Consider the following 12,425-nt stretch of genomic DNA (forward strand, 5'->3'; position numbering starts at 1 on the left):
TTTGTATTACATCTTACTGGGATAAACAAGAATCCTTCTAATCAAATTGAAGATATTACTAAAATACCTCTCAAATGGTAGCCTACTTTCAGTTGCACATTTTATTATTAAAAAACATTTGTAATCCATGATGTATTTGTTCTAATAATTGAAACAATACATTCACTACATAGCACAGAAAATAATAAGTCTCACTGGAAAGAAAATATACATTTTGATGATTGACATTACTTTCCTTATTTTTGTCACAGAGCAAATTATAGTCTACCTTTGCTACAAGCACCAAAACACTATACACCAATTAGTTTGTTTTCTTTTGTCTGTTTAATACATATTTGGCTATTGAGAGGGTATCAAATATTAGGTTGTTCTGCACTCATCATAGTACCACAATGTAGAAAGAAATATAAATATTACATAACCATCATAATCAAACCAGGATTCCTTTAACCTTTTTAAATATTCATCCATTAGGTCCGATAGTACACATGTATGGCATACAATAGAAGTAGCTACATACATGACTGCCTACATGTAAAGGCCGACTAATTGGATTTTGTCGCAGCATTGGGAAAAGGGTTCAATAATGCAAATCATTTGTTTGGATTCAGATCAAGCTCCTCAACAATATCCAATAAACTGGTCCTTGTATGAAGGGCAGATTCAAAGTCAGCTCATTACAAACCACTAGTTTCCATGGTGCCTCATGATAGAAAATAAATATAAAATGAATAGTTGATTATTGGTCCCCCGGTGGGTGATGTTCTCCTCTTTTGGAGGAGAGTTCTGAACACTTAAGGATAAGGAAAACTCCCACAACACAACAATACTAGATTTACAGTGCCTTGCAGAAGTATTCATCCCCTTGGCATTTTTCCTATTTTGTTGCATTACAGTCTGTAATTTAAATGGATTTTTATTTGGATTTCATGTAATGGACATACACAAAATAGTCCAAATTGGTGAAGTGAAATGGAAAACATTACTTGTTTCAAAAAATTAAAAAAAATGTAAAACGGAAAAGTGGTGCGTGAATATGTATTCACCCCTTTGCTATGAAGCCCCTAAATAAGATCTGGTGCCACCAATTACCTTCAGAAGTCACAAAATTAGTTAAATAAAGTCCACCTTTGTGCAATCTAAGTGTCAAATGATCTGTCACATGATCTCAGTATATATACACCTGTTCTGAAAGGCCCCACAGTCTGCAACACCACTAAGCAAGGGGCACCACCAAGCAAGCGGCACCATGAAGACCAAGGACCTCTCCAAACAGGTCAGGGACAAAGTTGTGGAGAAGTACAGATCAGTGTTGGGTTATAAAAAAATATCCAAAACTTTGAACATCCCACGGAGCACCATTAAATCCATTATTAAAACATTGAAAGAATATGGCACCATAACAAACCTGCCAAGAGATGGCCGCCCACCAAAACTCACCGACCATGCAAGGAGGGCATTAATCAGAGAGGCAACAAAGAGACCAAAGATAATGACTTAAAGATTGCTCTACACCAGCGGAAAAATGGGAAGGAGCTGGAGCAGTTTTGCCTTGAAGAATGGCCAAAAATCTCAGTGGCTAGATGTGCCAAGCTTATAGAGACATACCCTAAGAGACTTGCAGCTGTAAGTGCTGCAAAAGGTGGCTCTACAAAGTATTTGGGGGGGGGGTGAATAGTTATGCACGCTCAATTGTTGTGTTTTTTTTGTCTTATTTCTTGTTTGTTTCACGATAAAAAATATTTTGCATCTTCAAAGTGGTTGGCATGTTGTGTAAATCAAACGATACAAACCGCCCAAAAATCAATTTTATTCCATGTTGTAAGGCAACAAAATAGGAAAAATGCCAAGGGGGGTGAATACTTTCGCAAGCCAATGTATATCTACTTTGTATTCTGGTGGGAAATACAAACTTTACATTAGCAGAAAGAGGACTGTGCTGTACAGTTCAAACCAACCCCAGGGACAGAATACAATAAGAAGGTGCTGAAGATGTGCAATATGTTCAGCTGAGAGGGAAAACTATGGGAGCAGGAGTAATGAGAATACACTCTGCGATGGAATAGGCAAGGGCACCAAGACTAACAAGGAAAAAAACAGGAGAGAGGTACGGGTGGTTCGGAGTCTGTGTGCTATTTAACCCTTTTTCGTTCCATAAAAGTCTCTCTCTCTCTCTCTCTCTCTCTCTCTCTCTCTCTCTCTCTCTCTCTCTCTCTCTCTCTCTCTCTCTCTCTCTCTCTCTCTCTCTCTCTCTCTCTCTCTCTCTCTCTCTCTCTCTCTCTCTCTCTCTCTCTCTCTCTCTCTCTCTCTCTCTCTCTCTCTCTCTCTCTCTCTCTAGTGTGTTGGACCAAGTCCCTGTGAGAGAACTGTGATCACATTCATTTGGACTCAACCCATAGATAGATACACTCGGAACCGGCAGTCTGTCGTTCCACTCAGACAACAAGCTCCCCCTTTGGGGACTCACTTGATGAGAGAAGCCCAGGATAAAACCAAACCAAAGCACCCCAATTACTGGGATTGACTCCAGATCAGTAAACCTAACTTCAACACTTCATGTTGATTCAAAAAAACCATTGTTACGTCACAAACAACTGACAGCGATGCTGATCCAGGATCAGTTCTTGGGAACGGGATCACTTTGCTGCTACACTTGAGGGAGAGTGAAGACTGAGAAAGGGACTGAGTGGGGTTATGTTTCTCCTCAGGCGCAGGCAGACAGACCAGACAGGATGTAGGATTAGTAGGAGAGAGAGGAGACCATTTCACTAGGGTCAAAGGTGCTTCTGCTCAGGGGCTAGAAGGAGGCCTGGGGGAGGGGCAAGAGCCCTGGCTGTCTAAACTGGCCGTCCGCGTTTTCCACTGCAGTACACAGACACACACACACACACACACACACACACACACACACACACACACACACACACACACACACACACTTCAGTTAGAAGATAGATATTACACTGTTACAATATCTGACATTGACTATTTATCCTACATGTGATCCTTGAAAAAAAGTCTATATTTTTTACTATATGCAATATTCATGCCTACGAATTCTTCACACAATGCAGCGTGCTGTATGAACTAACCTCTTTCTCTGATTTCTTGGCCTCCAGTAGGGGGTGCCAGTGTGCAATGGGCTTGCGTGGGTACGCCAGCATCTCGTTCCAGTGGCCCTTGCCAAGCCCCTCAGCACTGCACCCCACACGGTTCACACCAATGATCTCATTGTGACCTACCCTGCAGGGGCCAGACAACACACACAACGTCAACACAACAGTACAGCTAATCCTGCTCTTCAGAGACACTACATTACAAAATGCAGGATTGATTTCATAGCTGAATTTGTTTTACAAAATAGAATAAAAAAATACTCTGGGAACACACCAATGTAAGATCTTTGCACTCATATTAAAAAAGCTAATTTGGCAAAAATTATTTCACCCCATCTCCAACCCTTATAACAAGTATACATTTAGTTATCAGAGGATACGGCTGCAAGATGTAAAGTTAAAAGGGAGTGGTGATAATTAGCAGTTGCAGTTCATGTGAAGATAAAGTTATGGTTAAAAGGAGACATTTCCATATCTCTTGGAGAGATAATGTCTGAAATGTAAATGTGATGAAGAAACAACTACAAATGGTAATGGCACCAACAAAGTCCAGACCAGAAGGGATCTAAGTTCTTCCACATCATAATCCTGGATCTAATGGACGGACTGGTACAAAACAAGGATGACCTGGCTGATACCCTCAAATTAGAGTCAGTTCGAGAGTCGGCAGCTGCCACGTTAGTTGATAAAGACTACCCTCAGTGCTTCCATTCAACCAGTGAAGTGAATGTTCTGACTCCTGATCTATTCTTTCTATTTGTTGTGTTTATTTTTATTTTTTAAATAGACATCATACGCCGTGTTCTATTCTAGGGGGCGTATTGTGCAAACTACACAGATGCTGAATATTCTGATAGAACCATCTGAGTTGAATTTTTTGACAGTGCTTGACAGACTGTTACCAAGTTGCTGGCCAAGTGCATGCCAGATTTGTCTTATGGATGCCAAGATTAAATCAAAGTGTTATACGCACAAGTCATAGTCCATGACAGAGATGTGCAGGCTGACGTGGTCCATGCTGTCTGGGGGGATGTCGAAGATGATGGCCTCGTTGTACGTGGGGTTCAGAGTGTTCTTCTTGATGGTCGTCTTCTTCTTTTTCAAACGCCTCCCGTCACAGATGAGGGACACTTTGACGTAGGGATCTGAAGTGGAAAAGAGAAAAAGCTATAAGATATAAATCAGGATGTAAATTCTATATTCTATAGGCGCATTATCTTGAGATTAATCGTGGCGCCCAGAAATCTCCTTGTGTTTTCATCCTTGATTTGAAAAAGAGATTCTGTACATTTACCACCAGAACACTTGACATGCAGCATTATCAAGGACCCCACATGGAGCATGAGGTTTGATACCAACAGGCTCAGAGATAGTTTCTATCTACAAGCCATCAGACTACTGAACACTTGAACTGGACTGACCACCTGCACTGACTCTTTGCACCTTAGCACACATGCACTCGCTCACCTACGCATACACCCACACAGACATACACTCATCCACTGATCCACATACACAGACACATGCCACACACACACACGCACGAACACACACACAGATATACAGTGAGGGAAAAAAGTATTTGTTCCCCTGCTGATTTTGTATGTTTGCCCACTGACAAAGAAATGATCCGTTTATAATTTGAATGGTAGGTTTATTTGAACAGTGAGAGACAGAATAACAACAAAAAAATCCAGAAAAATGCATGTTAAAAATGTTCTAAATTGATTTGCATTTTAATGAGGGAAATAAATATTTGACCCCTCTGCAAAACATGACTTAGTACTTGGTGACAAAACCCTTGTTGGCAATCACAGAGGTCAGACGTTTCTTGTAGTTGGCCACCAGGTTTGCACACATCTCAGAAGGGATTTTGTCCCACTCCTCTTTGCAGATCTTCTGCAAGTCATTAAGGTTTCGAGGCTGACGTTTGGCCACTCGAACCTTCAGCTCCCTCCACAGATTTTCTATGGGACTAAGGTCTGGAGACTGGCTAGGCCACTCCAGGACCTCAATGTGCTTCTTCTTGAGCCACTCCTTTGTTGCCTTGGTCGTGTGTTTTGGGTCATTGTCATGCTGGAATACCCATCCACGACCCATTTTCAATGCCCTGGCTGAGGGAAGGAGGTTCTCACCCAAGATTTGACGGTACATGGCCCTGTCCATCGTCCCTTTGATGCGGTGAAGTTGTCCTGTCCCCTTAGCAGAAAAACACCTCCAAAGCATAATGTTTCCACCTCCATGTTTGACGGTGGGGATGGTGTTCTTGGGGTCATAAGCAGCATTCCTCCTCCTCCAAACATGGCGAGTTGAGTTGATGCCAAAGAGCTCCATTTTGGTCTCATCTGACCACAACACTTTCACCAGTTGTCCTCTGAATCATTCAGATGTTCATTGGCAAACTTCAGACTGGCATGTATATGTGCTTTCTTGAGCAGGGGGACCTTGCGGGCGCTGCAGGATTTCAGTCCTTCACGGCGTAGTGTGTTACCAATTGTTTTCTTGGTGACTATGGTCCCAGCTGCCTTGAGATCATTGACAAGATCCTCACGTGTAGTTCTGGGCTGATTCCTCACCGTTCTCATGATCATTGCAACTCCACGAGGTGAGATCTTACATGGAGCCCCAGGCTGAGGGAGATTGACAGTTCTTTTGTGTTTCTTCCATTTGCGAATAATCGCACCAACTGTTGTCACCTTCTCACCAAGCTGCTTGGCGATGGTCTTGTAGCCCATTCCAGCCTTGTGTAGGTCTACAATCTTGTCCCTGACATCCTTGGAGAGCTCTTTGGTCTTGGCCATGGTGGAGAGTTTGGAATCTGATTGATTGATTGCTTCTGTGGACAGGTGTCTTTTATACAGGTAACAAACTGAGATTAGGAGCACTCCCTTTAAGAGTGTGCTCCTAATCTCAGCTCGTTACCTGTATAAAAGACACCTGGGAGCCAGAAATCTTTCTGATTGAGAGGGGGTCAAATACTTATTTCCCTCATTAAAATGCAAAAGAATTTCTAACATTTTTGACATGCGTTTTTCTGTATAAAAGACACCTGGGAGCCAGAAATCTTTCTGATTGAGAAGGGGTCAAATACTTATTTCCCTCATTAAAATGCAAATCAATTTATAACATTTTTGACATGCGTTTTTCTGGATTTTTTTGTTGTTATTCTGTCTCTCACTGTTCAAATAAACCTGCCATTAAAGTTATCGACTGATCATTTCTTTGTCAGCGGGCAAACGTACAAAATCAGCAGGGGATCAAATACTTTTTTCCCTCACTGTACACCCATAAACACACACACACACACGCACAGACACACACATGGAAAGACACACGCACACACACACACACACACACACACACACACACACACACACACACACACACACACGTTTGTTTTACTATTCTTGTGGTGACCAAACAATTGATTCCCATTCAAAACCCTATTTCTCTAACCCCTAACCCTAAACCTAACCCTAACCCTAAACCCTAACCTCAAAACCCTAACTCCTAACCCTAAACATAAACTCTAACCCTAATTGTAACCCTAAACCTAACCCATAAACCTAGACTTTTTCCTTGTGGGGACTGGCAAAATGTCTGGTCCCCACAAGGGTACTAAAACCAAAAACACACAGAGACACACATTTATGCTAGACACACATCCCATCTGCTGATGCTAGACTCGTATTATTATTGCTAAATAATGCACAATTTAAACACTTGCCCCCCAATCCCCCCTTTGCAAAACACGTGTAAATATTGAACTATAAATTGTGCCTTCCTGCTAAAATGTTTATTCTATTCTAATGAGCCATTTACTTAATGTTCATATTCTTATCTTGTATTATTTATTATTGTTGTTGCATTGTCGAGAAGGAACCTGGAAATAAGCATTTCGTTGGATGATGTATACCATGTGTATACTGTACATACGACTAATAACACTTGAAACTTGAAGCATGCAGGTATTGTTTCAGTATGTGAGAACATAATGTTTTTCTTATTAAGCCTGCAGTGACCTCAACATAACTCAACACATACATTTTGATGCTGCAGCGATCAATTTCATTTCCCATAAAGTAAATTTCCCATGTGTATTATACTCCTACGCTACCTTAAACCTAAATATAACAATAACATCCTTGGAAAGGTCCGGAAAAAATCTCTGTACATTTGAAATTGATGAGTAAACACCTCATGTATTGAAAGCGGAGGAAGCGAAAGCTGCTGAAATAGTGTTTTAATGGAATAAAGGGAAACATATTGGCGTGGTGAATACTGATTTCAATCTTCATCCGTCAACTCCTATAATCCATTATGCCAGTAAACTAGTCAGATGTAAACTGCCTTAGATCCATAAACAACAATACAAAGAGTGCTTGCTTTGCAACCAAATATGCTTCAGGGTACAATTTACTAGCCATGGTTTACTGCACACAGATCCAATTCAATCCAGCAACAATTGGTAGACATTTAAATCCTCAACTGAGAAGGGATGTTAAACTTGTAAAATGTTGTTAACAATGAGCGGAAAAATAATAACAAATAATAAAATAATTGTTTGAAATACATACTACAAGATTCACGACATTTAACACACAGGGAATGTCACTTCAATTCGCAAGCAAACATATTTCCTCAAATTAAATTTGGTTTTTGATAATATAAACTGAATATGGAACAGCAGATTGTTATCCTACATCCCAAATGGCACCCTATTTCCTACATAGTGCACTACTTTTAGCCCTTTGTAGTGCACTATATGGGAATGGGTACCACCTGGGACACACCTAGATTAGAATAAAAACATTGACTGAAACCTCAGAGAAATGAGTAGTTGTAGGTGACATCTTCATATTGCCAGTGGTGAATATGAAAAGATTCTCACAGAAACAGAGCTCAGCGCTAGAGAGGACTTCCCTTCGTTTGCTCTTTTTATTCAACATTTGATAACATCTATAATTTGATATGTTACAGCCGGGGTTTATTTTCACTTTGACTTATGAAAAACAATGAGCGCACCATCACAATGCACGAGTGCCCACACACACACACACACACACACACACACACACACACACACACACACACACACACACACACACACACACACACACACACACACACACACACACACACACACACACACACACACACACACACACACACATAAAGCTTGCCTACCTGAGTATCCAGTGATATCCATGGCCTTGAGGTTCCTGCACTTGATGACGGTGAGAGTGAGTCGTCCTGCGGTTGGCAGGTAGCATAGTGAGAACATGATCTCTCCCAAGTCTACACTCTCCTGTGGGAACAAACAGAGAAACAAACTGATGTGACACACATCACTGGAAGGATGCCTTCAAGCCCTACTGGCGCAAGGGCAATAACATTACGATGGAAATGGATTGTGAAGCCAATGCTATTCCAAAATCCCTCAAGAGATATTGGTGTGAAGCCTGTCATCACAAACAGGACTGAGTATCAGGCTCACACTGAGGAAGTTGTAGAGACAAATCTGCAGAACAGTGAAAAATGTCTACTTTATGGCCACCTGTGGAGTGTTAAGCATTTCAAATGAAATGTTAGTATTTAATGTGGAGTGTTAAGCATTTAAACTGTAGTGTTAGTATTTAATGTGGAGTGTTAAGCATTTAAACTGTAGTGTTAGTATTTAATGTGGAGTGTTAAGCATTTAAACTGTAGTGTTAGTATTTCATGTGGAGTGTTAAGCATTTAAACTGTAGTGTTAGTATTTCATGTGGAGTGTTAAAAGTTTTAAATGTAATGTTAGTATTTAATGTGGAGTGTTAAGCATTTAAACTGTAGTGTTAGTATTTAATGTGGAGTGTTAAGCATTTAAACTGTAGTGTTAGTATTTCATGTGGAGTGTTAAGCATTTAAACTGTAGTGTTAGTATTTCATGTGGAGTGTTAAGCATTTAAACTGTAGTGTTAGTATTTCATGTGGAGTGTTAAAAGTTTTAAATGTAATGTTAGTATTTCATGTGGAGTGAAAGTTTCGCTCTCAGTCTGTCCCGGGGTGTTCTGACTAAGCTTCATCCCATGAACATGCATCAAGGTTGGTGAGGTTCTAATCACTTTAAATGGGCTATGGTGAGACCCCCCTGACTGAGAATCCCATGACTTGGGATGGGATGTGGACTTAATGTCTCAAGCACTTAAAGCTGATTTAGCTAAAGCACTCCAATGGGAGAGGGATGGGAGAGGGAAAGCTAAAGCACTCCAATGGGAGAGGGAATTTGGTTGACGAAGACAAAGTTGGATTCTGTGCAGTAATATGAGCGCACAGCAAATGTGTCATAAAATACTTTCTAGTCCAGAGCATCTTAGAAGTCTAATGTGGTACGTGAACTGTATGCAATATTGACATTTACAGTTATGAAATGGAGCTAATGAATCATTGTGAAGACTTCAGCAATGTCAGAACAGTTAGCTTACGCACTGCTCCCTTGTCCTCTCTGTCTAGAGACAGTATTACCTGTTATTAATGCCTCCTCTTTGTAAAACAGTATTGCTTTTCACGGCACCAGTGCAGGTTTTCAGTAGTCAAAGGGCCAGGATTAAAACTGGGGTGTGGTGCGAAGGCAAGGGATGCAAGTGTCAGTGTTATGAGGGAAAATGCTACATTTAGGGTTTGAGCCAGGATTAGAGTTTAGATTTAAGCTGATTCTCAAGCAATACGGCCCCAACCATTCACTTCCTCTGAGTTTGTGATCAGCCACTATCATTTATCACTTTATCACCACAGGATGAAACAGTGGATACAGTAGGCCTACCTATAGATGTAGAAATCAGGCTTACCTAAACATTTATGCATCATGCGGCCCATGATTAGTGAGAAACCCCTCTCAAAATAGTTCTTATGTATCATGCTCTAAGACACTGCCTGAAGTCAATAAGTCTTCCACCCTGCCCTCCCCCCAGCCCTCGGCCCCCTCTACACTCTTGATGTTCCTGATGCCAGTGGGTTGGTGTTATTGATGCATCCCACATTTGTAAACAGTACTTTCATTCAGTCCAAGGCTCATATAAAAGGTAGGCCTAGTACATGCACCTCAACCCCTTTATGCCTGCTATTACATCCTCAAAGCAACAATCACATTTAGAACCGTCCTGGTCGGTCTACTATATACATTACTTTATATAAGATGGTGGTTGAGGGAGTTTTGGCTGGGAGTCCTTGTTCAATAATATGTGTTTGTGAAGCAACGAGCCAACTGCTTTCTGCCACTTTAGCAATAACTGCTGGATTATTGAACTGCCCTCCAAAAGCAGCTGAAGTCCAACAATACAGGCCAAATAAAATAATCTGACAGAGGTACCCCTCAGACCAGAGAGCTGCCAGAGTGATGCCAGAATGATGCCAGAGTGATGTAGACTCCAATAGAATCCAAACTGATGCCAACAGCATAGTGCACTATTCATCAAGACATCCTCAGGACACCATCCAAATAGAATTACTGTCAAATATAATGACCACTTCAGTATCTCGTTGGAGGGCTCCATTTTTTTTGCCGAGACAGTTTTATGACCTTTGTGATGATTACAAGTACTTTTTATGCCTTTAGCTTATAATTACTGTAATTTCATATGACTTGAATAAATTCTTACTTCAACAAAAGATTTATGACATGCTGAACTCACATTTGTTCATAATTTTTTGTTCTGGTGGGAGGGGGGCATATGATTTGAATGAGATTATTATAACTGGTTTCAAATATAAGTAATGTTAACTCTAGGCTGGTCAGCACGAACAGATCTGGGATCAGGCTATGTCGACTCTGCTTTGACTCAAAGACAAACAGACAGACGTTCTTACAGTTGTGGCGTACTGAATGTCCCTCCAAATGTCTGTCTCCCTGGAGAGGTCTGACGTCTCAACAAGGTTATCCACCACCACCTCCCCGATCATATCATGTCTGGAGAACCTGTCAAAGTCAAACACACTCATGTGGAGCTTCCTAACAGCCAGCTCATCATAAGGCACGGGGAACTGGAAGGACTCGTCAAACGTGGGGTTGAGCGTCTTCCGGTGGACGCGCGTCTGGAACTTCTTGCGATCTGGGAGAAGATAGATTTTGACGTATGGGTCGGAACTGCCGCACAGGTCCTTGGCGGGCAGGTCGAAGGCCTTGAGGATGTTGACCAGGAGGGCCTCATTGTCATAGTCGTACTTCAGGGAGAAGTTGATCTTCCCACAGTTCTTGGCGTTGCTGTTCTTGGCAGACTCGTCTGTATCCAAGGTCTTCTGTCTGTAGAGTTCTGGTTTGATGCGTCCGATGCTGGTGGGCTGCTCGTCCTCATCCGCATAGTCGTTGCCCAGGTCCAGGCTGATGGACTGCATCTGCCTGGGCAGGTGCCTTTTGAATGAGCTGTGTCTGCAGAGACAGAAGAGAGGAGGGAGAAATATGAGAACCCCACTAAACCATTCAGCCTGTAGTAGCGACAGGCGGTGTGTAAAAAGGCAGAGAGAGAGGAGAAGAGGGAGAATATGAACAGCTTCATTGTGGCGTCTGGAAAGGTCAGTGTTTTGAAAAATTGCTTGAGTGCCCAGCAGGTGAATTCAATTCCAAGTGGTTTCTCAAATCTTAATAGTGTTTCTGCAACCAAGAACTACATGGTCCCCAATTCAATTTATCTTAGTCAGTAGTATAAATTGTCCTACTCTTAGGGGGCTGTTATTCAGGATGGGTATGGGTATTTCAAGACAACAGAGCACAGAGATTATGTTATTGAAAAATAATTTGAGGTACATCCAATAATTAGACCCCCCGTTATAGTTGTGGCCATGTGGAATAATGTCTGTGGGGTTGTTACTGGTGATTTTACGCTTTTAAGTGTATTGCATTACTCATCATGAAGTGGTCTGGAGATATTAACCTTATATTAAATGAACAGCACCAAATGGCTCACAGGCAAACAGTAATACAAGGGCTTGGGAGGACCGAAACAAATTGAAACATAATTGTCTTTTTCACTATGATAATCATGTAAAAAAGAAATGTTTAAACAGCTGTGGAATAACAAATTGAATTCAGATAAAAGTTCATTCCTAACTTTGTTAGTGTTGTTATTTGTGCCGTTATTTGTGAGGTCCCTATGAAGTTTCTTTATAACTGACTAAAGATATTTCTGCTGACTTCCTGACCCATTCAGTTTTTCTGACATGCCTCTGTGTATGTGTGTACTGTACTGTATGTGTGTGTGTGTGTGTGTGTGTGCGTGCGCGCGCGTGCGTGCGCATGTGTGTGTATGTGTATGCGTATGTGCGTGTGTGCATACG

The 12,425-nt window shown here is 41.4% G+C and overlaps 1 protein-coding gene across 1 annotated transcript in view; it reads right to left on the reverse strand.

Annotated features, from left to right (window-relative positions):
• Positions 1-2,275: 2,275 nt before the first annotated feature.
• LOC106572565 (synaptotagmin-6) overlaps positions 2,276-12,425 on the reverse strand; it is a 107,109-nt gene continuing 96,959 nt past the window's right edge. The window contains exons 6-10 of the mRNA XM_082961508.1: positions 10,962-11,520; positions 8,304-8,424; positions 4,090-4,261; positions 3,093-3,243; positions 2,276-2,862 (exon numbers count right to left, since the gene is read on the reverse strand). Coding sequence (XP_082817634.1) covers positions 2,791-2,862; positions 3,093-3,243; positions 4,090-4,261; positions 8,304-8,424; positions 10,962-11,520 — 1,075 coding nt within the window. The 3' untranslated portion in view covers positions 2,276-2,790. The remainder of the gene's footprint in view (positions 2,863-3,092; positions 3,244-4,089; positions 4,262-8,303; positions 8,425-10,961; positions 11,521-12,425) is intronic.

Source organism: Salmo salar, chromosome 15, assembly GCF_965601325.2.
Source record: "Salmo salar chromosome 15, fSalSal1, whole genome shotgun sequence".
Taxonomy (NCBI): Eukaryota; Metazoa; Chordata; class Actinopteri; order Salmoniformes; family Salmonidae; genus Salmo; species Salmo salar.